Source organism: Empidonax traillii, unplaced genomic scaffold (assembly GCF_003031625.1).
Source record: "Empidonax traillii isolate 1590-97213 ecotype Southwest subspecies unplaced genomic scaffold, ASM303162v1 scaffold62:size2133460, whole genome shotgun sequence".
Taxonomy (NCBI): domain Eukaryota; kingdom Metazoa; phylum Chordata; class Aves; order Passeriformes; family Tyrannidae; genus Empidonax; species Empidonax traillii.
The window spans coordinates 1,843,499-1,870,901 of record NW_020955255.1 but is presented as its reverse complement, the minus strand read 5'-3'; the positions used below and the strand labels follow the sequence as shown (position 1 = coordinate 1,870,901).

Here is a 27,403-nt window from a genome sequence, read left to right as displayed (position 1 = left end):
GCGGGCAAGTTTCAGGTTGCAGCCAGAGCAGAGTGCCTGAGAATTCATGGTAGGATTTCTTCTAGCTCTTTAAACTATGTAAAGATCCTGGACCACAGGGAATAGGCCTTCCAGTGCAAGGGTGGCGTTTGAAATTCCCAAGAGCTGAGCCTATGGAGATGACAGTGTTCCACAGTTAAAAGAGAGAAAGATGTATATTTTAATGTGGTGCCTGTTTTTTTTTTCCTTTCTTCCCTTCCACACACACTGTCTACCCTTTGCCCCTCCTCTTCCCCCCTTTTTAGTGCCAGCCATAGTGGCACCTTACTTCCAGCCAAGAGGTGGGCAGGCACACAGGCAGCTGTCTCCAGAGCTGATAGCAAACTTGTTCTGTAGAACATCCATCGGGATGCATAGGAGTGGGATGATTGGCATGTTCCACCCTCAAGACTACCAAGCACATCATCTCTGCAGCGAGTTCAGCCTCCGAGCCTAGGGACGTATGTATCCGCTCCCAAGCTCAGGCCTCTCAGTTGGCAGCTTAGGAGATACCACTATACTACAGGGCTTTCCAGGTAGTATTCTTCTTCTTTCTTTTCCATCCACAACCCCCCATGTTCTTATAAAATGTATTTGAAGAGTCATTGCAACATATATAGTACGTGCCAGGCTTAACGTAGGCATTCCCAGCTTGTATTTCTGCCCTGACTCAATTTACATTAAGATAAGGTTTGTTGTAAAATGTGGTGTTTGTTTTTTTGTTTTGTTTTGGTTTTTTTTTTTTTTACTTTAAACAGGAGTACAGACTATGCAAAAAGAAGTCCATCTAACAAAACCTTCCTGACCTTTTGTGTGTGTATGTTTGTGTGTGTGTGTGCTTTCTGTCAGGTTTACTTCGTGTATTGCCTTTTTTAACATCCTTAATGAGCTGAATGACTATGCAGGACAACGAGAAGTAGTTGCAGAAGAGATGGGACACAGAGTGTATGGAGAATTGATGAGATATTCTCATGATCTAAAAACTGAGAGAAAAATGGTAATTTTTATATTTTTTATTTATAAATAGGATGTCAGAATGTGTGTGTGTTTTTTAATGAATTGATGTATTTGTTTAGCCAGTTTAACGAACATGGCAGTAAGTTTTGTAATACATTTATAAAACACATTTAAAGCTATTCTATATGTCTATACACTGGTTTACCACAGTTATTAAACCTAAAAATTAATATATTGGGTGATAGTGCTTATCAGTAACCTTTTTTTGCCAGTGTAATTTTTGTGTGTGGTACTGTTTTTATGTGATTAGTAATGTCTTCCAAAGAGTACCAGTAACTTGTGGGAGATACTGCACATCATAGGCTATCAACTAGAGCAAGCATTAACTAATGGTAATAATACTAAAAAGACAGGCAAGTTAAACTTATATGTGTTTTTTTTTTAGCATCTTCAGGAAGGGCGAAAGGCTCAACAGTATCTGGACATGTGCTGGAAACAGATGGATAATGTGAGTTGGTGTTTGGGATTTTATTGCTGTTGAACTTAAATAATATATAGTGTGTAAATGGAGCTGTTGTCAACTGTCTTGCTTAGATTTTAGTATTTAGCTGTAGTACTGAATGTCCAAGTAACAGTAACATCCAAAGTATAGTTCAATGTATTTATAGTTCCCTGGTTAAAACAATCTGCTGTATGTGTGTCTGAGAGAAGCCTTGGCTTTTATCCAGCATAATCAGCATAAAGGAATCTGTTTTTAACATGAGTACAGACTTTGATTGCTTCTCCTTGGACTGCTAATAGTGACAACTTATTTATATGAAAATAAAATCTTAAATCAGTGTATTTGACTTGAGTTTGAGGGCTTGTCACATGATTTTATTCAAGCATACAGCAGTAGACAACTGTACTTTCAGGAGGTAGAATTTTAACAGAGAAATGCAGAAAGCGAATGTCTCTAGAACAGATTATAAGCCTCTTTTTCTTGAAAGAAATGCTTTTAAAGATAAGAAAATATAAAATTCAGTCAAGTCTGTTCAAGATGCATTCTGATATTCTCTACTGGTTTTGTGTCTTAAAAATTTATTATACCTTTGATCCAGATTATTGTGAAATAAGATTGGAGAGGTGAATTCCTGACTTTGTTGTTGTGGTCCCAGATGAGCCGAGTCTTGCTTCATTGTTATGTCAGAGTTTAATTCATTGTTGGAGGATCAGAATAGGGGCAGATGTGGAAGTTTTAGATGCTGTCCCCCTTCACCGAGATAATTCCCAGAGTTCAGCTCAAGCAACGTTGTGTTGACTTGAGTGCAAAGTCAGTCTTTTCCATGCACACAGCCCTGAAGTGACACACTAACCTCAACTGCCTGCCTTTGCACTGAAGCAGGAGAACAGTGCTCCCACAGTCTCTGTTGCAGTTTGTCTCTAGAGATGCTAAATTCTTGAGCTGCAACTGTTTTTCCTACAGCAGTTGTCTTGACAACAGCTGGATACATTGAACATCATGCACATTGAATAATTTTGTCTGTGCTACCTTCAGCTGTGCCAGCTGATGTGAATACTGATGATGATCGTCATGTATATACATCCTTCAGACTGCCTTCATAATAATTCAGTTAAGTTTACTGCAGTAAAATTGATAACTGAAGAAGGAACTTGAAAATTTTGCTCATACAGGTTCAGGTTTAAGTTTTCTACCCCGTAACTTTTATTTAGGTTATTGAAGTCAGGCTAGAAAGTGGACTTGTGTGATTATTATAAACTGTGGCTCTTTGTAATGGATTATTGTATATTTTGTACTTTGTAGCGTAATTGCAGTTTCCTTGCTGGTACTTCAAGGAAATAAGTTTTAAATAGAAAAGTTGAAAATTTTTTAGATCTAGTTGCTGTGATAACAATGTGCTTATTTAAAGGTACTTAGAGAATCTAAGATACTTAAATGGTAGCTTTGATGTTTAGAATTCAGCATTAATATATGGAACTGAATGGCAATAGTGGCTGTTGAAGCAGTAGGTTTGTGCCTTTTGTAGAGCAAAAAGAAATTTGAGAGGGAATGCAGAGAGGCAGAGAAGGCCCAGCAAAGCTACGAACGGCTGGACAACGATACTAATGCGACAAAGGCTGATGTTGAGAAGGTAAGGGCAGTGGCCTTTATTAAAAATAGTATGTTATTTGTATGTTTATCAGCACTACTGGAACAACATTCAGTGAGTGTATAAAATTGTGTATAAAATGTGCTTGCTTATTATGTGCAAAATCAAAGTTACAGTAAAATGTCAGACAGCATGGGAAGGGAGGATGCTTCGTTAGTCTCGAGATGATGCTGCTTAGATAGAATCAGAATGGTTTGGCTTGGAAGGGATCTTGAAAACCCCCAGCTAACCTGACCTTGAACATGACAAGGGATGGGGCATCCACACCTTCTCTGGGCAACCTGTTCCAGTGCCTCACCACCTTCATAGTAAAGAATTTTTTCCTAATGTCTCATTTAAATATGCCCTCTAGGAGTTTGAAGCCATGCCCCCTTGTCCTATCACTAGGACCCTTGTAAAAAGTCCCTCTCCAACTCTCTTGTTGCCCCTTTAGGTGCTGGAAGGAGTTCTAAGGTGCCCCCAGAGCCTTATCTTCTCCAGGCTGGACTATCCCAGCTCTCTCAGCCTATCTTCGTAGGAGGGATCCTCCAGCTCTCTGTTCTTTTTTATGACCCTCTCTGGACTCTCAACAGGTCCATGTCCTTCCTGTGCTGGGAGCTTTCCAAGTGGGATCTCATGAGAGTGGAGTAGAGGGGTAGAGTGACCTCCCTTGGCCTGCTGGTCACGCTGCTTTTGATGCAGCCCAGGAGGACGCAGTTGGCTTTCTGGGCTGTGAGTGCTCATTGCAAGGATCCCCAGGTCCTTCCCCTCAGGGCTGCTCTCAATCCGTTCCCTGCCCAGCCTGTGTCAGTGTTTGGCATTGCCCTGACCCAGGTGCAGGACCTTCTACTTGGCCTTTGTGATGGTCCCTCTGGATAGTTAGGATGACTGTCTGTCTTAAACAGGAAGGCTTTCTGATGTTTGTTATCTTGTGGTGTGTGTGTTCAGTCACTTCTGTGTTTTTTAGAATATGCATTTAAGCAGGGTGGCTGAGAGAGCTACAATGATCCTTGCTTTCTCTGTATGTGACAAGTGAGGTTTGTAGAGTGTCAGTAGATATGAAGTCTCACATTCTTTTTATTCCAGTTATAAAGATGTTGGTTTTGATGACTTGTGACCAGTGTTTTTGCATAGTTGGTAAAATAAAATAATGCTGTGTGTCATTGAAAAGCACAAGACATGTTTAACCTGGTAACACTTTCCTGTTAGGCCAAGCAACAGTTAAACCTGCGCACACATATGGCTGATGAAAACAAAAATGAATATGCTGCACAACTACAGAACTTTAACGGGGAACAGCACAAACACTACTACATTGTCATTCCTCAGATTTATAAGGTAAAATAATTAACAGATAAAGTGTGTCTGATCTTCTAAAAAAGTACATTTTAAAATTTTAAACTTTTGTTTTAGTATTTTAGTGGATAACTTCATCAAGAAATTGGCATAATCTTGATACAGCCTGGTGTTTTATCATGAGACTTATTGTTTACCATATTTAGATTTGTAACAAAAATGCTCAGTTGCATTATCTGTAAGATTTTATATTTTATAGACTGTTTAATATTGCTGAAGAGGTCTGACAAAATAAACATTTGAGACATGTAGGTGACAGCAAGCATTTAAAACAGTCATTCTAACAAGGTTTGATCAGTAGTTCTCATGATATTTGTGTGTCTGTGAACGCTTTGCCCCTGGCAGAGATGAAGGAAGGCACGTGGTGACTGTGTGGTTTCATGGATCTCATGCACAGATGTAAAATGGGTGATTGGAAGCAAAAGTACCAGCCCTGGCCCCCAGCTGGTCATTGCTTCATCAATATTACCAGCAATCCACACACCTCTCTAAAACAATAAAAAAAGTTAAAGTTCAGTATTTTGATTCTAAAATGGGGATTTCTTGAGATGCTTTAGGTAACCGTTAGGATATTTTTTAACAGTCTTTCAAAAACTAAAGTACTTTGGGGGGCCTCAGGTGAGGAGAGCTCAAAAGTGTGTTGGCATTTACCTCCAGCCACATGGGAGAATAGACACGGGAACTGATTCTGACACAGGGAGTCAGGAAATGGCAAGGGAAGTACTGGCTTTATTTGAAGGTATATTGTTTAAAGTATGCTTGATGTTTTCCCCAAGCGCAAGTCAGTTAATTTTTAATTTTTTTTAAATTCTTACTAGAAGGTCTAGGATTCACAGGAGAAAATTGCCTTGGCTTATGAAAGAGTTTTCTAATATTTTAACTGTTAAGCAGCACTGCAGTAGATCTGACATTACACACTGATGGAAGAATTGCAGTCAGCTCCCAGGAGAAACAGTTTGATCATCTTTGTAGCATGGACCAGAGTTTTTCTTTACTGCCTTTATTTCTCTAGGGTTAAAATTCACTATCCTTGTAAGATATTACTTACATTTTTTGAACCCTACAGTAAGAGCAAAAAGGCCTAGTTCTACTTTCTCTTGGGACTACACTTTCATTATTTCCTTGCAAGTATTTGGTAACATTCTGTGGGAGAACCTTGGGAAAAGGGTTTAGCATGACTAGGTTGTTTTGCTTTTGAGAGATGAAATTCAATACTGTTAGAGGCATCTGCCTTAGTGTAATTGCAGGAAAGATCCAACTTCTTCCCTGGTTTTTGACAGTCTATTGGTGTATGTGCTATTGGTCTTTGTGTGTTTTGTTTTGTTTTTTTGTGGGCTTTTTTTTTGGTTGTTGTTGTTTTAGTTTGTTTTGTTTTTTGTTTCCCCACCTTCTATTAGGTGAAAAGTCCAGGGCTATGACCTGAATAGTATTTCTCTGGAATTTGTTCTTTTTTGTTCTGTTTCGGTAAACTTTTATTGCAAATCTTATGTAATGGTATTTTTTTCTTTATTTTCTTGCACACTTCTAAAGGAAATGGTTTGTATTTCAAATCAGAGATTGTGTCTAAACTGCAGATAATTTTAATTTTTCCTGTTTTAAAATAATTAGTATTTATTGGAAAGCATAAAAATAAAAGCAAGATGGAGATATTTATCACTGGAGAAATTACTTGGAACTAGAAGGAGATAGTGAGGAGATGTAGAAATCAGTAAAATTTCTTCCTCGTGTCTTTCATTTGGGCATGAAACAAATTCTTTAAACTGAGTTGCCCGTAGACCTGTACATGTGCTTTATACAAGGAGGAGGAAAAGGAAGTCCAGTCCTTTATATAATTTTTAGCAATCAAAGAGTATAAACTTTTTGTAACTACTGTTCTGGGCATCTTAAATCTATGTCTGAAAGAACTTCCAAGTTCTGTTTTGTTAAGCAAATAAAAATATATTAGGAAAGCACAGAAATGCTGTACTACACTGTGGTGACCAGAATGGACTGCATGTATCAGGATCGAGGGGGTAAAATGAAAGCTTTGTTTTGTCTTTCTTTGCACTTGCAGCAACTTCAAGAAATGGATGAAAGAAGGACTATCAAACTTAGTGAATGTTACAAAGGCTTTGCTGACTCTGAGCGCAAAGTTATTCCAATAATCTCGAAATGTTTAGAAGGGATGATCCTTGCAGCCAAGTCAGTCGATGAACACAGAGTAAGTAGAACTGAGAAACTCTGTGCAAGAGTGTGAGCAGTTGAACTGATAGGGAAGCTGTGGAGAGGGGATGAGATGACTTAACCTGTGCATCTTTCTTTCTGTTGTCAAATATTTGCCTGCTTGAAAAGTGTGGTGATTTCAAACCTTAAGTGATCACTTCCACTTGTGGTGTCTGCTCTCTTCCTGTTTTATTGATTTCATGGGATCTGAAGATCTTTGACACTTTCTCATTGCATTTGATTTTGGACACCTTTTGGTTATCCTGAAATGCCTTAGAATACCAGTGTGGTTGGTATTTTCTCCTTTATGTGACATTAAATCATATAAAGGGTGTTCAGTTAACAGAGTATCATTCCACTGTTTGATTGCAGCTGTTGGCACTTCTTTCTTATTCCTTATAATACAGGTTCTTCCTGATTATACCTTTCTACATCTGGTTTCTCAGCGTTATCTTCCTTTCAGTGCCCATGTTGAAAGATCAAAAAGTGGAGTAGTAGTTTGTCCCTGAAGCATGTCCTGTTTTAAATCTGTGATCACCCTTGGGAAATACTTGCTGGATTCTGAATAGCAGAGCGTGCTTTGAGCACTGCTGAGATAAAAGAGCGTATGTTATCTTAACTCACTCTGTCCAAAAGCACGTGTTTGGAGCTCGCTCTTACTGTCCCATCTCTGCAATTCAAAGAAACATTTGTCTCCCTGTTTTTTCTCTGTCTGGTTCTTGATGGATTTGCTTTTTAACCTCCTTAATGTCCTATGTTTAGGACTCTCAGCTAGTGATAGACTGCTTCAAATCTGGTTTTGAACCTCCTGGAGATTTTCCATTTGAAGACTACAGTCAGAATATTTACAGAACTATCTCTGATGGAACCATCAGCACACCAAAGCAGGAAGGAATGAGAATTGATTCAAAAACTACAGTTGGCAAGGCTAAAGGAAAGCTGTGGCTGTTTGGAAAGAAACCAAAGGTAACAATTAAGAAATTATTATTTGGAAAATTAAAATGTGAACATCTAGAGTGCATGGAAGCAGCAGTTTATTTATTTTAAAATAACCTTCCCCTTACCTGCCACTGTCTTTTAGAATATGTGTAAGGAGATCTGAAGCCTTGAACAGGGTTGGATACTTCCCACATTCCTTCTATTGATTTGTGTCTGGGAATGTTTCATTGCATTTGATAAAAGTAGCTTCCCATTACTGCAATGGGAAATCTTTCTAAGATTCTGTAAAGACTTTCTGCAGTTGCACAGAATAAGTGTTAACTGTGAATGTAAAAATAAGGGGGAGTGTACTTTGGAATCAGCCAGACTTCAGATCTCTCTTTTATAATATAAAAAGCAACCCCTTTCTAAATGTCACATTTATATATAGAAACGCTATGTGGATTTTTATTAGACCTGCTGCTTTTGAAAACTTCTGAGATTTGTCTGAAAACATTAAAGCTTATGATACCTCATTGATAAAACAGTGTTGAAACTCCATACTGGCAAATGTCCTAGAAAATATTACTATGAAATAGGTAAAAATATTTCTACGCTCAAGAAAAAATTGAAAGCATAGAAGTGACTCCTTTGTTCTCTTATAATGGGAATTACAATTAACACTTTCTGTGCAAGATGCCTTCATGCATCAACAAAAAAGATTGTCAATACAGGCATTAGTTACATAAAAACGAATAATGGAGCATACACATATTTACATTTTATGTTATGTCTTTGTTTAGTATTGGAACATATCAGTGAGCCATTTTAATGATTCTCACAAATTTCTATGAGATTATTTTAATGGTCCAAGCTAGTTTCTGTCATTTATTACAGGAAACTATTCTTAGAGCTTGTTACTGGTAGGAATTATTTTCCACTTGATAGTATTCCAGGAAAGCATATCTTTATAGAAAGGAAAGATACAGCTGATTTTTTATTCCATGCTCAATATATTATGTAACTGCAACTGTGTGTTAAAGTGAAAACTGATTGTTTGCTTTTCATGCAATATAATTAACTATTGATAATAGTTTAAATGCAGTAATGTACAAGCATAATTCTTGCATTTGTCTTCAGAGGTGGGTGAGATTCAACCTGGTCTAAAATCAGATCGTAATTGCCAGTTTGTCCACAAGATATCTTTCTGAGAGTCTGTAAATCTACACTGTTTTTCAGTCTGGACCTTGGCATTTACTGTAGTTATAAGAAGTCCCTGAGTATAAGGAAAGCTGTCAGGACTTGCCCTACTCTTTCTTCTCCCCAGTTTGTTCACTTTGTATATGGCATTCAGGGTCAGCCTTACTGTTTTCTGTGTGGAATCACAGGTGTACATTTGTTATACACACTACACGTGTCTCTTCCTAAAGGGCCTGGACAAAATGAAAGATTTTGTTCCTTTTTTGTCACCTGTTTTTGGGTCGAATGGAGGAGTGCTCTGCAAAACAGCAGCTGGGAGCAAAATACTTATCAGAAGATACTTATTTAATTCCAAATACTATTCACAGGTTTTAAAATATATTCCTAAATTAGCTAATGCAAAACCAGCTGATTTATTGCAGCTAGAGTATTCATGGTAGCCCTTGGGCCTTCATTTAGCTGAAACTATGGCTGGTCTTGACTTCCAGATACGCATTTACGTATTTTCTGATGTTGTCAAAGACTTAAAAGTCTTTTTGAAAGGGAATGACTTGTGCAAGAGTGGAAATAGTACAGAAAAATTGAAGTGGGAAAGAGCAGCAGAGGTTTGACAGACAAAAAATTAGAGAAGCAATTTGAAAAAAAGGGAGGAGAAGGGAGCAATTTGAAAAAGGCATTCATTATGTCAGTCCAGCGTGACTACAGAGATGGAGAACACTTTTTGTTTTAGTCATTCTCCATAGATGTACCCAGTATTTCTGTTCTGGCAAACCTGGTAGGGTACCTCAGTATGTAGGAGGAAGCATGGGGCTGGAATGCATGAGCTTCCAGAATGACTGTGACTAAACTGGCAAAAGCAGAACTTTGTTTTAAGAAAAGAGACGGGGAACTTGGGGACCTTGTTAGAATCTTGTGGCAGTGTTGATTCTAAAGCTTTTTTGAATATTCCTTCACTCTCTGCAGCAACCTGTAACTCTGAAGACTTAATTCATGACAGAAACCCTGTTAAACCCGATACAGTTATAGTATTAATGTGTCTGCAACGTTACAAGCTGTTTCTGTGTTGGATGGAAATTTTAGTTTTGTAAGACAGAATTTTCATTTTAAAATCACTTTGAACATTTGGCTTATTTATTGCTTTCTTTATTTCCACATTAGCCACAATCCCCACCCCTAACCCCTACTAGTTTATACACATCCAGTACTCCTAATGGGTCCCAGTATCCCATATTCTCCATTGAACCAGTGCATTATTGCATGAGTGACATAAAAACAGGGAAACCCAGAATTCCTTCTTTCAGAAGCCTCAAAAGAGGGGTAAGTTCAATAACAAGTTGAAATGCATGATGGGCTATGAACAGTGTGTTTGTGATGTGGCTTTTCTGATGCTCTTCACCCTCGTTATAAGGCTTACTTGGTTAAAAGTAACACTTCAACTATATAAGGTCACTTCTAGGATATTTTTTATCATACTGTACAGAAGTTACCACCAGATTAAAAATAAAACAGAAATACTCTTTATCACATTTGAAATACTTGTGCCTAAAAGAAAGGTGTTATAAAGAGGGTGATCAGCATGTGTTTGATACCTTTCTTCATTGTTGTTCACATTCACAAATGTTTTCCTACCATCATGTAACATATTTTTGCAGTAATTTATCACTGGCCATATAATCACCACAAAAATCATCTGGTAGATCTGGTAGGTCTTTGTTGAATTTGAATTGAAATTGTAGTAGTTGATTATGAGATACTGAACTGGAGAAGGGAGAATTTTAATTTCTTCTGTAGCACATGGGACTTGGACATTTTGAAATATTGATTTTTAAAGCATTATTGTTTTAATGCATTTTATGATTAATTAATTGTTTTTTGTTTGTCTTAGGTTCTTTGGGGTAACAATACTAAAAAAAAATATTACTACCAAATGCCTCCTACTGAGACTTACCAATTAATTTACTAATTTGTAGTGGCAAAATTCTGCAAAGAGAATTTATTTGGAAGGCAGTAGAAGGGAAATAATCCATGGTTTCCTAGCAACATTTATAGTACTAGTGATAAATATACTGGCACTTCCCTGGTATGTCAGAAAAGCATAGGCTGCCCAGTTTATGTATATTTAATGATATTTATTGATCCAAATAATGAGATAATTGGATGCATTTGATGATACATAATTAATAATTTTTTAATGTTTCAAAACAATATTGACTTGCTGCCTCATTTGCATCAAGAATGGTTGTCTACTCTTGACGTAATGTGGAGATCAAGGTACAACGTTGTTATTTTGCAGCAAAGGTATAATTTAGAGGCTCCCTTGTTGTCATTCTAAAATAGAATGAGTTCCAGTTAAAACTTATTTCCCTGAAGTCAAGTTGTGGCATCTAATTTCAGGCCCCCTGATATCTTGGAAATACCCTTTCTACCATGACTGTTTTTTTAGAAAATTCTTGTGGTCCTCTAAGTACCTATGGAGGACTTTGTGTCTGCTTTCCCCTTCTAATCACTCATATCATAGTTTGGGCTGGTCATGAAGGGGATGTTTTCTCTTCAGTACTTAGTGAGGAACTCACTGGATTAGATAGCACAGGTCTTGATTACACCTCGGCTTTGTTGATCACTGAATGTATTGACTCCTGCCTTACAAATCACTGCCTTTGCAGTACTAGTAGTTCTAGAACCTCTTACTGAAGCAAAAGATCACCTGCTAACAACTAGAGAGTGCTAATGGAAAATGAAACTGATTTTTTTAAATACACTGTTCATGTTGTAAAATTGAATTAATATAGGATAGTATTATTTAAAATTAGGGAGGATCACTCGTATCCTGCAGATCTTGATTAACTCAGATAAGCCACAAGATTAAATATTTCTGTAAAATCTTCAAGATAAACATTTAATTTTTATATATTTTGATTTTCCTTGCAAGCATTTTAACAGACATCACATTATCGCATGTTTTTTAAGTCTTTTCAGCATGTATACTGGAATACTAACAGATTGTTTTTTAATCTCATTGACCAATCTTATCTTTATAATATATCTTGATTAAATGTTTAATAGTTGCTCATACATGATGCTGTTTTCTAAATTTTTGTCCCTGAAAAATGTTGTCCCAGTGGTACTGACACGCAGAACTACCAAACCATAGAATCATAGAAAGGTTTGGAAGGGACCTTAAATATCATCTGGTTCCAATCCCTCTGCCATGGGCAGGGACACCTTCCCCTAGACCAAGTTGCTCAGAGCCCCATCCAACCTGGCCTTGAACACTTCCAGGGATGGGGCAGCCACAACTTCCCTGGGCAACCTGTTCCAGTGCCCCATCACCTTCCTAATGGTTTCTTCCTAACATCTAATCCAAATCTACCTTCTTTTAGTTTAAAACCATTGCCCTTGGTCCTATCAGTATCTGCCTGTGTAAAATGTATTTAATTTGCTTCAGCTTCTACCGAGCTCTGCCCGTGAGTTGGCAGGTATCAGACAGTAAGAATACTGGTTATTGTGTTTAACATGCCCTGGACAAGATTTCTCTCAAGGCACTGGAGATCACAAAACCAGGCTTCCTTTGTCCTGTGCTTCATGCAGTAGATTTTTCTATCATGACGCAGGGCAAAAGCAGCAAACAGTAGCTGTAGAGTAGGTTATTGAATAAAGGTGTAAGCAAGTGTAACTTGCTTTATTAGTACTGCTGCTGCTTCTCCTTTGAAAGCTCAGCCGTTCCAGAAGTGTTAGTGCTTGTGAGAGCCTGTGGTCAGTGCCAGTTGGTACAGAAACAGATGCAGCAGCAGCAATATGTGAACCTTGATGGTGTTTGCTTGGAAGGCTCTTTTTAAAGGGAACAGGAAGATTATTTATGCCATTTTGCATCCTTGAACTGTATTGAGTTTTCTACCAAAGTATCATTTGTGAAGATGCTTTGCCTCATTGCTAGAAATTCTAATTTTGTGTGTGTGCCCCAATCAACAACCTTAACGAGTGCTGAGGGGTTCGTAAGTGAGGTTGATCTCAATCTCCGAAGTTGCTTGGTGTTTCTCTGGAAAGGGTTATCCAAAGTCATTAAAAGCATTGGAGATCTTCAAAATGCTGTGAATGTTAAACCCAAGATTCGACTTCAGACCCCCATGTTTTATTTGCTTCTTCTAAGGATAAAGTCTTGAATGTCTTTATTTTTATCCGGACTAAAACATTTTTAGATCACAACAACTCAAATGCTGTTTTCAGAAAGTAGAATTGATTACTTCTAAACTTGAAAAATATCTTTATTTATTCTAGATCTACTGTGATAATAAAGTAAAGGCATTGTAAAAATTACATTTGTAATAGTGATGGTAATGGATTTTGAGCTGTGATTAAGGAATTATTTGCATATGGTTGATCAGTCCATCATCATCAAATTCTGCTATTTTGTGCAATGTTGGCTCTGTGTGTGTTTCTTTTCCTACAAAAGAAGGTCTTTAACCTATTATTCAAAACACTAAAATTCAAAAGTAGTTTAATGAAGTTGTCTATTAAAATTTCGTAAGTTAAAGTACCCATTATCACTAGTAATTTTTTTCAGTAATTCTTAAAGCAATTCTTGTGCTTATAGTAAAATGTATTTTTATAAATGAAAACATCAGTCCTTAAGTAATATTTTAAAGATAGACTTTTAGGCATTAATCATTTTCGTAACTGGTCGTTGCATGTCAGTAATTTCCCGTTTCTTTCTGTTTTCAAATGAACTGTGCAGTGGTCGGTGAAGATGGTAAGCCCGTGTGCTGATCTGTCTGCTGTACTTCTCCTAAGATAGCATGAAAGTAATCTTTGAAAGTGTTTCCATATCATAACTGCTTTCAGTCAGGCGCTGAAATACATCTTCAGATTTTCCACTCATATGCACAGTCTTCTTAATCATCCATGCTTAATGTAAGGCAATTCGACTTGTGATCTGGCTGCAACTAAACCTGCGATCTGGGACTTTCAGAGTTGACCGGTATTCACGAGATGGTCACAATGGAAAATACTTGGTGATTTCTCTTTGTCAGGAAAATTGTTCAAGCAGCATAAAATACTAGATGAAAAGATTACAAAATTTGTGTAAAGAACAAACATTGGATACTGCACTCCTTTGAATTTGGGAAAAAAATATTGCAGGGGGGAATGATCCTTTGTGCTTAGAAATATAGAAAGCTGTTACATAAAATGAAAACCACACCTTAGTCAGGATTGGATTTTTGCACTAAAATCCACAAAAAGACCTCTCTTCTTCTGATTCTTCTTTTAGGATACTCTGATTTTAACTGACCTGTAAGGAAGAATGATACAGAGGATGTGATTGTCTTTTTGTTTCTTTGTAGTGTGTAAAAGCACACGAAAGGATTTCAGGATTTTTTTTGTCCTCCAGAAGGGAACACTTCTGTTGTATTTTGGAAACACTATATCTTGATTTTCCTACTTTTATGGTGTCTTGTATTGCCTTCTTAAGAAGCAATGAGATTGATTTTTACAAGTGCAAAATATCCAAGACATTGAAGGGAGCAAGAAGATCTTAAGGGGGTTTATATTGGAAACTTGGCACCTGAGCCTGAGGCTGTTCGTGTAAAAATCTCGAAAGTCAAGTTTCTGTCAAGTTCCTTCTTGACAAAAGAAACGCTGTCCAGTTTGGTTTGCCTCCATGGAGGGTTACTGTAATGGCAAGTAGGTTTCTTGTGCTAAAACCAACTTCCTTAGGCAACTGGGAACACAGAAGATGAATTTAAACTTCTGTTATTACGACATGGACCATATTTCCTTCTTAACACGGTGGTCGCTGCCTGTCACCCTGAGGGGAAGAGTTTTCACAACAAATTCAAAAGACAACGTAAAAATCTTCCCATGCATTTCATACCCAGGCCCTTTCATCCCTCTTACAATCTTGGCACAAGTTTGCAATCAAGTTTGCGGGTTTGGGTCCATAACAATAGGTGGTCTTTAGGTTGCTTGGTTTGGGGCGTTTTTAAGGTTTGGGAAGTTAGAGGTTTTTTCCTTCCCTAAGTTTTTTGGATTTTTTTAATAGTAAAAAGGTTACTTTGAGCACTTTTGAATTCTGATTAACAGACCTAAAGTTTTGATATTAGAAAGGCCTTTTCTGTGCTCCTTGAACTAGTTTTACTCTAGGTAAAATCCATCAGAACTTTGTAAGTTGTAATTTTTTTTGTCTAGGATTGCTGAAATTCTGGAAGAGAACTGTAATAGTACTTTGGAATGAAGATCCAAAAAAAGTATTTTTCTCTTGGTACTATCCAAATCACCATAGAACACACTCCAGATAAAGAAACAATGATATCTACATACCATTATTGTATATACATCTTAGGTTATTGTTCTGAAATAATTCTGTAGTAATTAATTCTGTCCTTTCTAAATCTGCTTTGAGTGCAGTGGATGTAACAGGAGGTACATGACTCAGCCTTTAAGAAAAATAATTAAGTCTACAAATTTTGAATTACCCCTGTGAGCCAACTTACAGAAGGCAGAAAGAACCTTGAATGAGTGACTGCACTGGCAGCAAGAACACGCATTTATTCTGTTGCGGTCTTCTGTAGAGCTGTTTGTCGAGTAGAGTTTCTAAGAAGGTCCATCCTGCTTCCAGTGAACACTGTCCATGTGTGGATATGTCACTTCAGCTGCCCAGATATGTGCATGTAACTTGTTTCATGGTATTTCTGCTTGCAGGGCCCTGCACTAGAAGACTTCAGCCATCTCCCTCCAGAACAAAGGCGCAAGAAACTGCAACAGAGGATTGATGAGCTTAACAGAGAGTTACAGAAGGAAACAGACCAAAAGTGAGTGCATTTTTGTGGAGCTCTGTCACGGTTCTCTCACCGTGTTTCTTTTGGAGTCCTCTACCTAAGGCAACAGTGCTCAAAAGCTAGGAGACAATCTACTAGGCCAGGCTGTTAACAAGCATTTTAAAGTTCATACCTTTTGTATGTAGGTTCTATTACCGTTGCTTCCTTTTACTTTATTGTATTACTCATTTTGATCCTAATACTGCATAGGAAACATTGGCTCTAAAATCAGGCATTAAAAAAAATGCATAGGTCTGTTCAGCAAGTGAGCTGCCACTTGGAGCCTTAAGAATATAATTAGGAATAATAATTAGGAAATTATCTGTAACAAACAGTATGGGAAACAGCACTGAGACTGGATAGAGACGAGTCAACAGTTGGACTCCTTGTGTGCCTGTGCCCAGCACAAGAAAGGAAAGCAAAGTGCTAAGATGACAGAATGGGAGAAGGATTTAGGCAAGGTGTGGGGGAGCAGTAGTTCCTCATCTCTATGCTTAGCATCTAATCACGGGTCTGGATCTCACACACATTATTTTAGCTTTATTGAATCGGTACTGATGTATGTAATTTTCATAATTATTGTTGTGTTTTGTATGTTTTTAGAGATGCCCTCATCAAGATGAAGGATGTTTATGAGAAGAATCCCCAAATGGGTGATCCAAGCAGTTTGCAACCAAAATTAACTGAGACTATGAGCAACATGGACCGTCTTCGGATGGAAATACACAAGAATGAGGTTAGACTCTAAAACAGAGTTCCTTGGAAAATGTAAATGATTGGTACAATTGTACTTTGCCTTACAGCTTTTAAATATAGCACACAGGAAAACTACTTAAGAGTGCTCTTGATAGTATTTTTTTGTGGGGTGCCGTTTTTTCAAGTGTGTTCATCTAGCCAGAATAGGATGTATGTTATTAAAGATGTAAACTGTTCAGAAGAAGGTATTATTATTCAGTTATTCTGAAATTCACATATGATTAAAGACTATTTTTTTCCCTAAGACTAGTATGGAGTATAGGCTAAGTATAAGTTCATGCTTCACGTGAAGTAATTATGAGGCTTGACATCTGCATGCAGTCTCTCTGTGGCTGTGGACTGTATGCACTGAAGTGCATACATCCCATTTTCTTTGACACCAGTATTTGTCTTTTCTCCCCCAAGGCCTGGCTCTCTGAAGTTGAAGGCAAAGTGGCAGCCAGAAGCGACAGACGGCACAGCAGCGATATCAACCACCTTGTAACACAGGGCCGAGAGAGGTCACTATTCTGTCTCTACTGCTATTATGTCTTAGCCAGAATCAGTACATCTCTCTGGTAGTTAACAGGAGGTGATGGTTGTTACTTACCCTCTGAAAGTCTGGGTCCTTCTAAAGGAAAATCTTACTGGTTCTGACTTTGAGAGGTCACTTCATGCCATTATGGTAACATGTAAAAACAGTGTAATTGAAACACCTGCTCGATAAATAGCAGTGCCTTTTAAAGCTATCTTACTCTATTGCTTAAAGCTCACGCTAGTTTTCCATTTCCTGTGGAGACAAGTATGTCAAATTTATGTTTGTTTTTGTAGCAGAATTCAGTCTAAGCTTTTGCTAGGTCAGTTTTTTCAGAAAATCACCTCTGGAGTAACATAAAAGCTGCTAACAGGAATTGCCTGGTCTGCCCTTTCTGTGATGCATGTATGTTCTGAGTCGTAGAGCTGAGAACTCGTGAGAGTCCTCATGCTCCCATCATTGCGTTCCAGCCCTGAGGGGAGCTACACGGATGATGCCAATCAGGAAGTTCGCAGCCCACCACAGCAACACGCTCATCCAAATGAGTTTGATGATGAGTTTGAAGATGATGATCCATTGCCAGCTATAGGACATTGCAAGGCTATATATCCATTTGATGGTAAGGTTAACAACGTGCACTATGATTCCTTGGCTTATTATAAGGCATGGATTAGTTGTTATGGAGAAGACAGGTAAAATGATTTAAAGTAAGTTAACTGTATGAGCAACCAGTTGCTTACAAGATCAGTGAAAATACTTTATGAATTACTTTAACTCATAAGCAGTACATTTGTGCTGTTTTAAGATAAATATTAGCACAGCTATTGGCAAATGGTCAGCTTTACAAATTGGACTGGGTTCTTTTCTGTAAGTGTGTTTGGCCATATGTTCTCTTGAACAGATTTTTTTGTTCTTCCTGTTTATATATAATTTGAAAACTGCGCCCTGGGAAAAAGATGACTTGAAATTCTGCCTGAACGCTGAGACTTCTTTGCCTCTTGTTTTTCCCAGGTCATAATGAAGGCACTCTAGCAATGAAAGAAGGGGAAATTTTGTACATTATTGAGGAGGACAAAGGAGATGGGTGGACAAGAGCTCGAAGACATAATGGAGAGGAAGGCTATGTGCCCACATCATATATAGATGTAACGCTAGAGAAAAACAGCAAAGGTGCAGTAACCTATATCTAACAGTAAACTGGCAGCTTTCAGTTGTACATTCCCCAGGGAAAATAGTGGATAAATAGTAAGTTACACAGGTTCATGGAAAGAATTAAAATTTCAGAAGTCAGCAATGATCAGTTGTTTGCATTGGGAGTTTGCTATAGTTCTTTTCAGAGATAACCACAGTAAATTATGCATCTTATACTGGTCTGTAATTTTGACCAATGTCTTCTGCTTTGTTTAACTGATCTAGAGTTCCTGCTTTACAAAGCACTAAATCCAGTTCAGCTGTGGATTGGCCCAGGATTCCTGCTTGTTCTGTAGAATACTTTTACAGAGAACTGAAAAAATACTTAAGTTTTAAAGATTTCTAAGATTTACTGTTCTCACTTTTATAACTTAAATTATATGCTTAAAACAGAGGGCTTTTTCCTCTAATAACTAACTGAACTCAGTTACTGAAAATTATTAATTTCCTTCCTTGCAAATACTTGGCAGCTTTCACTTCTTAAACAGGAAAATGTTTTCTGATTCTGAAAGTTCAACAAAAATACTCAGGAAAAAACATTACGATTAAGAAGGACAGAAAGTTCGCTGACCTGCCTGTCTCCTTCCTTTTCAGTACTTGTAATGTAGAATGTTCTGTATTGGACACAGCTTCATTGTTTTAACTCTAGATACCTTGAACAAACAAAAAAGAGACTACATGTAATGCTTGATGTCTTACTGAAACCCCTCTCTGCTTCTGATAAGGGAATGATTTTATATTCTTAATCTGTGCCTGTAAACTAACCCTCTGAATTGTATCATGTTTAGTTTGAAATCAAGGTCTTAAATGTACAGTAATTCTCCTCATTGTTAAATCACTGAGGATTGGAAACTGCATTGCACTACTTGATTACTTTATAAAAAAAAAAAAAGACACTTATCTAAAAACTGTAACTCGTATTTCTACTGAGAGTTTGTGGAATTAAGTACAAGGCTGATGTGTAGCCACTGAGTATGGCCTGTTAGAACTGAGCACGCTTCTCTGTCTTCTAAAGGCCTTCAGTAACTTTGTTCTTTTCTTTTTCCTCTTGGACTGCAGGTTCCTGAAGCGGGTTTCTGAGAAAATGGGCGAGATCTTGAAGGAGGTTACATGCAGCTGCTGGGGGGGAGGGGGTGGGAAGGGGAGGGGTACTAGACTGGGAGGCCCAAGGGTAAAAGCTAGTTGCATGACTGCATGCAGACATACATTTAGTCACTAACATCTTAGCATCTCCATATATAGGTAAGGATGTATTACAGAATCTTCAATTCGTGCAGGAAAATAGAGTTCCATTACCAGAGTAAAAAAGGCTACTGCTCCTAAAATTGCTTTATTTTCATTGCCCTAGGTTGTCCCAGGTGCACAAACTATATTTTAGCTTGTGCGATGTTTTGATTTCTCAATTACGCTCTTTTCCAACTCATTTTAATTGGCAGCCATTTAGAACCATGTCATTTTTCAGTCTGCCTGTGCCACCTCCACGCTCGCCGTTAACCTCCTCCTGCATGCCTAGGACAGTCAGGCATGCTCTGTGTAACACTTCGCCATCACTGCTTGTCTTATTTTGTAACAAATCATTTTCTTTAAATATCTTCAGCACTAGAGTTTCATCCCAGTATCCATGTATGCTGCTATAACAATACCACTGCAACCGTCATTACATTCCAGATTTTTGGCATAACTGATAAGAGACCGTAATGTATTTTGTTAATTTGGGGAACTAATACATCTCAGCTCTAGCCTACAATGCAATCAAGAGAAACTCCTAGACCTGTGGTCCATCTTCAGCCCTTCAGTAACCTGTTGTGAGCACTGAAAACCTGGAACACAACCAGAGGATTCACCACTGCGAGCTAATGACTGTTTTCAGAAGTCAACCACTTGCCATTCAAATGCTGCCTTAAACTAGAGTGCCTAAAATCTGCTGTTTGCCAACACTACCACTTACAGTATCCCACAAGGGCTTTGTGTCTCAGCTCTTTCCACAGTGCTGCAGCTGCTGAGGTAGCCACGGTAGGTGTTTTCTAGAGCTCTACTTTACTGGATACATGGTGCATCATGAATTTTATACATTGAAATGTGTATCTCATGAATTTTATACATTGAAATGTGTATCTCTTCATTTGACTTACTTTAATATTTTTTTAAAAGATTTTTATGGAAACCGTCTTTTAGTTTTTCACTATGAAGTTCCAAGTTGAATTACTGCAGTGCTAGTCCATTTCCAGGTGATGATGCTTCATTGTACGGACCAGTTGAAATTTGAGTGATACTTCGTTAATGATCTATGTGCACTTTTACTTGTAAACAATTGAAATTTGGATATGTTTATACGTGTAAATATAGTTGTCTGCAGTGCCCCTATTGCTTATGTTGTCTTGCCTCCCATTTGTGGTTCTATTAATACATACATCATATCTGATTGATTAAGGTGATAAGAATTAGACTAGAGATGTTGGGGGGAGGGATATTTGTATCAGAGAAAGCTTGTCAACCCAGCCACCTGCTGTTCAGCAGCACATTATGAAATAAGAATTAAAACATCCTGTTTTTCTGGGGTCTGAAGCAATATTTGGATGCAGCAGTGCTGGATTCTGTTTCATTTCAGTGTTATTAGAAACTGTACTACCAGTAAAACTGAATTTGAGTGACTTGTGTAGAGGTTTATTCCTTTTGTTATGTATACCACTATTACACAGCTTGACCTAGTGTACTATGGGGCCTATTAAACTCTAAAGTTTAGATTTTTGGAGCTTGTATACAGGGTTATTTATATAATAATGTGACATTACTCAATACTGACAAAACTACTTAGGTAGTTTTTTGGGTTTGGGGTTTTTGGGGGGTTTGTTGGGCTCGGGGTTGGTTTTTTTGGTTTGTTTTTCTTTTTTTTAAATCTAGTGCTTTTTTATTTTAAAGTTAGAGGAAACAAGATGATCCTTGTGGGTCCCTTCCAACTCAGAATATTCTGTGATTCTGTAATTCTGTGAAAAGAAGGAAATGTGATCTGTGTATTTTCTGCTAAAGGGCCTGTGGTCTGCCTGGCTAACAGCCTTGCAGGTCAGTAATAACGCTTCCTGGTAAAGGACTAAATGTTCTCTTCACGCTACTGTTTGTTTTCCTAAAACCAGGATTTGCTTCCTTTGGAGGCAGGTTGCTTTCAAGATGGATAGTGCAACTTGTATGAGGGTTATTAAACATAGGAAAAAACATTTGTACTTGCACAGCTAGTTATAAATCACTTATTCTAAAATTCTGAATGTGAGTTGTCTTAAAGAATCTGACATTTTCCAGTAATTTTTTAATCCTTTTTTGTGCACATGTTGATTTCCTAGATGTTAAATGCTTTGTTTAAAAATAGTGTTCTCTGTTGAGAATATTTTCATGGAATAAAAAAATCTTTTCATGGTCTAAGTAATTAGCTTCCCCATTTGTCTTTTGTTAAGATTGACAGGGAGACTTTCAGTGTAAGGTCTGTAAACTCTTGATGTGGTGGTAGAAACCTCTTTGGTGAGCATGGATAGGAGGAGCAGATTTTGGTGGTTCTGTTGTTACCATACTCAAATACTTTCAAATGCTCTAAGTAACATCTCACTCCAGAAACGACTTACGGACAACAAGCAGCACATGCAGCTCTAACTGTAGTTCTTACTTAGTTGTGCAGCTTCTGAGGATAGTGCTTATACCAGTTCTGTATGTGACAAAGTGGAATTTGTTGCTAAAACACTCTTTATATAACAAATACTGTGCATGCTGATTTCCTGTAAAAAGTGCTAACAGCACCTTATACTTTGGTAAGTATTTTTTCTTTTTCCTTGGACAAAGGCAAAGTCATTCAGCTCAGTAAATGAAGTAAGTTTAATACATACATACACCCACACTTACTCATGTCTGAAAGCATTTTAATTATCTGGATTGTTTGTTCTTGCCATTTCATCATTCATTCCTGGCAGTGTGGCTGTTGTGCAGGCTCCAGCAAAAGCCAAAGCCCTACAGATGCTGTCTTAAAAACACCATAAGTTGTCCCACCACATAGACAAACTCATTTTCTACTTTCACAGGCACCATGACATTTGAGCCTTTTGTTGTGGTCACAGATAAAGGATCATTTCTGCAACCTGCAGTATTTCTGTGATCTGTAAATATGCAAATTATTTTGCATAAAGATACACTTCAAATCACAGTTCTATTTACAGTATTTTATATTCATTAGAGGAATATTATACAACAGTTTTTCTGCCATGTCAGGTACTTAATCTATCATTTTATTTACACTGTTTGCTTCATCTTAATACTAGGATGCCAATGCCCTTACTCATTGGCGTCATTAAAACATTGCAGCTCTGGGGAAATAAAGGGATAACCAACTGTTCAAAGGGATCATTAAATGACTCGGTGTCACAGTAAATAAATAATTTGTTTAGAATTCAGTAGTTTTAAAACAAGTGTGCATTGTGCATTAAAAGTCTAAACATCTTGTGAAATGCAAGAGGTTTGTGCAGTATCATATTGCCAAAAGAACGCTAAGGTTATTTCAAGTAAATAAATTTAAATAGTGTTTACAGAGTCTTATATACTTAATTGTTCCACCAGCTTCACTACAGGAGGTTCCAGTTTTCGGGAAAGTGCAGTTAAAATCTGGTTGAATTTCTCATATCTTTCACTTTGATTAACTTGTGCTCCTTTGCTGCCCCAGAGCAATCTCATTTGAAATTCTGTCTTGAAGATTTCACTCAGCTCTTCATCTGGCTGGAAACCTAGTAAGTAAAAAGAATCCCACAATACCACCATCAGGCAAATGCTTTTTATTCTGTAAAAATGGCTTTTAAACTGCATTTCTTTTGCACAATGATTTTAACAAGCTAGTAAAGCAGTGCAAATCCTTTCCATCTTTGACATTCTAGTAGCACGCAGATGGCTCTAGGGACACTGGGACAGGCTATCTTGGTTCAGTTCTAATGGTCTAGAATTGTCATTATAGCCTGACCTTAAATATCATTACTGATGCACACAAGCTGCCTGCAGAAATCGTTATATTTTTCTCCACTCCCTTAACTTTTCCACTGCAGGTTTAAAAAAACCAAAAATCACCTAACTAACATGCGGTAAGCAGTCAGGATCTCAGTGTTGCATCGTGCACTGCTGTAAAGAACCTTGTTATCACGGGTGGTGGTTTATTTGCAATAATCAGAGTAGGAATTCTAAATTGTACAGAAGACAGGAAGTGATCCTCAGTCCTTACTGTACTTCAGTTGCTAGAAGGGTCACGATATTAAGTCATGAGAACTTTGAGTATGTTTAGCAAAAATGCTTATTGGAGAACTAGAGTGATGAATAATTTACTGGCTGCTTTTAAACAATACTGATGTTGTCCTCAGGCTCAGTTTCCTGCAGGACATTCTCTGCTATCTCGGCTCCTGTCAGAGAGGAGAGGAATTTCTCACACAGCCTGGTGGTGGCCCCCGTGCAGACACAGCCCCCGGTGCTGTTGCTGAGCAGCAGCTTCTCTTACCTTGCAGCGCCCGCTCCGCAGCCCGGCGGTACCGCTGCGCGTCCTGCGCGATGGCCCGAGCGGCGCCCAAGTGCCGCAGCATTATCTCACCGCTCTGGTCAGTGCTCTCCCACAGCTCTGTGCCCTCAAAAACAACTGCCTGGCGCTCCATCAGCGTAAGGAGAGGCAGCAGCAGTGGCACTGTTATGTTGTCCTGTGGAGCATTGATGGTCTCTGGGATAGAGAGTAACAAACAGATCATCGGACATTAAAACCTGCTAGTTGGAGAAAGTATTGTAACTGCCACTATTCTTCTTTTACGGTGGAAACTACTGTTTGTCTTCCATCTTTCAAATTACCACCTTACCTCAGATATACCTGTCCTACCAGTTTCCAGTGAACTAGTTGGGGGAGAAGACCAAGACAAATTAGTGAGGGAAAGCTGTATTTGCTGCAGGAGAAGGCTGTGCTGAATTACTGCAGAGCAGCACAGAGATTTTAAGCACATTTTTTAAAAAAACAGATTTTTTAAAAACATTTTCAAAATCCAGGTCATTCCAATAAATTCCATGAGGCTAAAAAGTTCTCACTGTCTACCCATTCTCTTGTAGAAATGTTTTTGTCTGCCTTGCACTCCTTTAAAAACTAGAGCTGCAAAGAATTGGGTGCAGAAGCACTTAAAGTGATCAGAGTAATTGCCTAGCTGATCCTTTCTGTTTGAGGATTCATCTTCTGATCCAACAGGCAAACAACTAAAAAGCAAAATCTGCCAAAATTAACTCTCCTGTGAGGAAGGAGATCTTTTCTTGTCTTTGAGGGAAGATGATGCAGTGTTTTGGTTTCTGTCCACAAAGAGGAGGTTTGGGTGTGTGAAGAATGTTATATTCTGCAGGGATACAGGCACACAAACACATACTGATGTTTGGTTGGCTGTTAGCTTCTGTTTCCTTGTCATATTGCATTATACAAGTCCACACAGTCATTTTAACATACAATGCACAGCTGTGGAAAGAGCAGCTGCCTCATCTCCCTACCCAGGAAATCAGTAGTGGGAGAGGTAAAAGGCTAAAGAGAAACCAGTGTTCCTCATACTCACTATTCCACTCATCCTGTCCTTCATGCAAAGCTTTGCAAGATGGTTTCAGCTGTTTCTCATACATAATGGCAGTCTGGGTGTAACGATGTCTTAGAGCAGTCCAGGTTTGTTCTAATCTACTGACCTGTTCAAACAAAATAGGGAATACCCATTAGTGACTCCACAGGAAAAGTACACTGTTAGTCATAGAATCATAGAACAGTCATGAAGACTCTGTTCTGATGATCTCTCTAGTCTTGAAGAAGCTGCTTAAATTAAATAAACCCATCAAACTACTCTACATTTTGGAATATAAAGAGAAACAGATTTTTACCTGTGGCATTTCCAGTGCTTTCATAATGGCAGAAAATGCATATAAATCCCCCAGTGAATCCTTCAGCTCCACGGCAACTTGGATGATCCTGTTTAATGTTGCTGCTCTATCTTCTACGTCTCCTGTGCAACCCAAGATATCCACAGCTATTCCTATTGCCATGGTATTGTGCCTGTAAGTGGATCAATTTATATGACTGGTTACAAATTATTAAATTTGCAAGTCTTCAAAGATCAGTTCAAAGGTATATTTCTACCTTGGTGTGCCCAGCAAACTGAAGTCTGACCCACATCTTCGCATCTAAAGCATCAGTGACATCGTATGAAATACATACACAAAAGCTTTATATTAATATTTTAATAAATTCTCCTAAAATACTAGGAACTACACAAAATTCTGCTCAAGCAATGAATGAATGAACACTCTTGAGAAAACTGCCCCAATTCTCTTTGTCCTCCACACTCAAATCCTGTGACATTCCCTCCTACATTTCAGCAATCAAACTGCCAAAATATGAGAAATTGTACATCAGGGTTAGTACATCCCAAATGCTCCCCCTTAACTTGTGCAGAGGTTTTACAGAAAGCTTTGCTGATAATTTTTTACTTTATTAGACCCTCCGATGTCTACCCAGTTGCAGAAGGCTGCTACCTTTCAATCTACTCACACACTTACATGCTCAGATTGATTCCTGAATTTTAGTTAATACTTGATCTTGTGAAGGGGAGCTGATGGCATTCAGCTGCTCCAAGGACCCTTTGCTTTCAATGCCATTCCCCTTTCTTTCCTACATGCGCTACATGTGTGGAGTTGCCTTATGGCCTTCAGGAACTTCCTATTCAAAAAGAAGTTACATGCCATCTGACTGAATAACCTGTACATGTGAATTCAGGAAACATACAGGAGAGCATTCTTTGAGGAAATGAGGAGCACAGCGCAGCCATGCTCAGAGCTTCTGGCCATCTGCCCTGGAAATGAGTAACAGGAACATTTACCTTTCAATGAGGTCAAGGCGCAGCTGGTGTCCGTAAGGCAAGGTAATCAGTTCAAGACCAGAGTTCCCTCCCATATTCCTTCTCATCTCTTCAGAAACTTCTACTATCCTTGCCACCTGTCAAAGGCAAAGAACTGTGCCTAAATTTTGAAACTTAACTTTCTTCAAAAAACTTCGAGCCTCACAGAACTCCAGGTTAGTGCAGGCCTTACACAGCTAAGTGCATGAAATGCAACATTAGAATACAGGCATCAAAATCAACTTAGGCACATTCAGTGTCTGACACAAAAAGGCCAGTAAAACACTTTTTTAATATTATTCAGCCATCAGAAAACATAAAAAGTGTAACCAAAACGCATTATCAGACTTGCATCTCCTTCTGGAAGCAGAGGATGAAGTTCCAGGAAATAGTGCTCCCAGCCTGGTCCTTGTCAGAGTCACACTGCTTTTTGGCCTTAAAGATGTACACCTTGCTTTGCCTTTTTCCTTTCTGAAAAGATGACTGCTCAGAATGTTTTTGGTTACATCACAGGGTCCTCATAAAGGTGAAGTAGAAAAAGGAGGATGCAGAGTGCCTAATGAAGTCGGTATATGAAAGCTGACACCCCCACCAATTTGTCTTTGCTTTTTAAACATATTACATTAGCTACTGGTTATCTCAATGACAATTATATATGCTAATAATAATAAAAACTACATTAATACGATAATATAAGACTATCTACTGGTTTAAGGCCTGTATGTTGAGACATTTACAAACCAATCTGCTTGCAGTTTTCTGATACACCCATCAGCAGGCTTTCATGGTTGTGAAAGATGAAAGCAATCTGGGCTGCACAACAAGCCTCACTGGTACAAAATGTAGCACTGCAGAGAAACCTGTTCCACTTCTAGAGACACAGGAGTGATATGAAGCCCCAAGACACAGTGATTGCTACTCTGTCATTCACATACACGTAGCAAATATTCACTTCATCACTTACTATATGGGTGATTTTTTATTAGAAGTGTCATTATTTAAAAGGCAAACTGATGCCATGTAGCAGACCTAAGAACTTCAGCCTTATCAGGGATCTCAGTACAAGGCATTCATTCTGGCCCAATTCACATGCCAATCTCATTGTATCATGCAGTTCTTATCAGTGCAGTCTATGCAACAAGTTCCAATGAATGACAGGCATTGGTTCAGCACTAAGAGATGAATATCAAGTAGACATGTCTACCTGTCCCAGCTAGTTACTGTTCCTGCTCCAAAATCCAAAAATCTGTTTCTGTAAAACCCCCCAGTGACTTTTAATTAATTGTACAGGCTTTCAGACTTCCATCAGGCCAGCTGGCTCCTTGGATCCATTGCAGAGTTTATAGTATTTAAAATAAGGAGTCCAGTAATGAGCTAATTGATTATAATATATATATATACACACATATATAAATGCTTACTACTTCTCTAAGGCAT

At 38.2% G+C, this 27,403-nt stretch overlaps 2 protein-coding genes across 10 annotated transcripts in view; one reads left to right on the top strand and one right to left on the bottom strand.

Moving 5' to 3' along the window:
- Nucleotides 1-21,471, top strand: part of FNBP1L (formin binding protein 1 like) — a 55,799-nt gene extending 34,328 nt beyond the window's left edge. For 2 of the 4 annotated variants that reach the window (XM_027879982.1, XM_027879979.1), the window contains exons 4-16: nucleotides 868-1,015; nucleotides 1,421-1,483; nucleotides 3,003-3,107; nucleotides 4,314-4,442; nucleotides 6,514-6,660; nucleotides 7,425-7,628; nucleotides 9,939-10,097; nucleotides 13,513-13,527; nucleotides 15,477-15,586; nucleotides 16,196-16,328; nucleotides 16,754-16,848; nucleotides 17,333-17,481; nucleotides 17,874-21,471. In XM_027879982.1, coding sequence (XP_027735783.1) covers nucleotides 868-1,015; nucleotides 1,421-1,483; nucleotides 3,003-3,107; nucleotides 4,314-4,442; nucleotides 6,514-6,660; nucleotides 7,425-7,628; nucleotides 9,939-10,097; nucleotides 13,513-13,527; nucleotides 15,477-15,586; nucleotides 16,196-16,328; nucleotides 16,754-16,848; nucleotides 17,333-17,481; nucleotides 17,874-18,052 — 1,636 coding nt within the window. In that variant the 3' untranslated portion in view covers nucleotides 18,053-21,471. The remainder of the gene's footprint in view (nucleotides 1-867; nucleotides 1,016-1,420; nucleotides 1,484-3,002; nucleotides 3,108-4,313; nucleotides 4,443-6,513; nucleotides 6,661-7,424; nucleotides 7,629-9,938; nucleotides 10,098-13,512; nucleotides 13,528-15,476; nucleotides 15,587-16,195; nucleotides 16,329-16,753; nucleotides 16,849-17,332; nucleotides 17,482-17,873) is intronic. The other 2 variants (XM_027879980.1, XM_027879983.1) reach the window with 2 other exon arrangements.
- Nucleotides 21,472-21,934: 463 nt separating this feature from the next.
- BCAR3 (BCAR3, NSP family adaptor protein) overlaps nucleotides 21,935-27,403 on the bottom strand; it is a 90,725-nt gene continuing 85,256 nt past the window's right edge. For all 6 annotated transcript variants that reach the window (XM_027879973.1, XM_027879974.1, XM_027879976.1 and 3 more), the window contains 5 exons: nucleotides 25,949-26,064; nucleotides 24,954-25,125; nucleotides 24,641-24,764; nucleotides 23,566-23,778; nucleotides 21,935-22,810 (listed from right to left, as the gene is read on the bottom strand). In XM_027879973.1, the coding sequence (XP_027735774.1) occupies nucleotides 22,623-22,810; nucleotides 23,566-23,778; nucleotides 24,641-24,764; nucleotides 24,954-25,125; nucleotides 25,949-26,064 (813 nt within the window). In that variant the 3' untranslated portion in view covers nucleotides 21,935-22,622. The remainder of the gene's footprint in view (nucleotides 22,811-23,565; nucleotides 23,779-24,640; nucleotides 24,765-24,953; nucleotides 25,126-25,948; nucleotides 26,065-27,403) is intronic.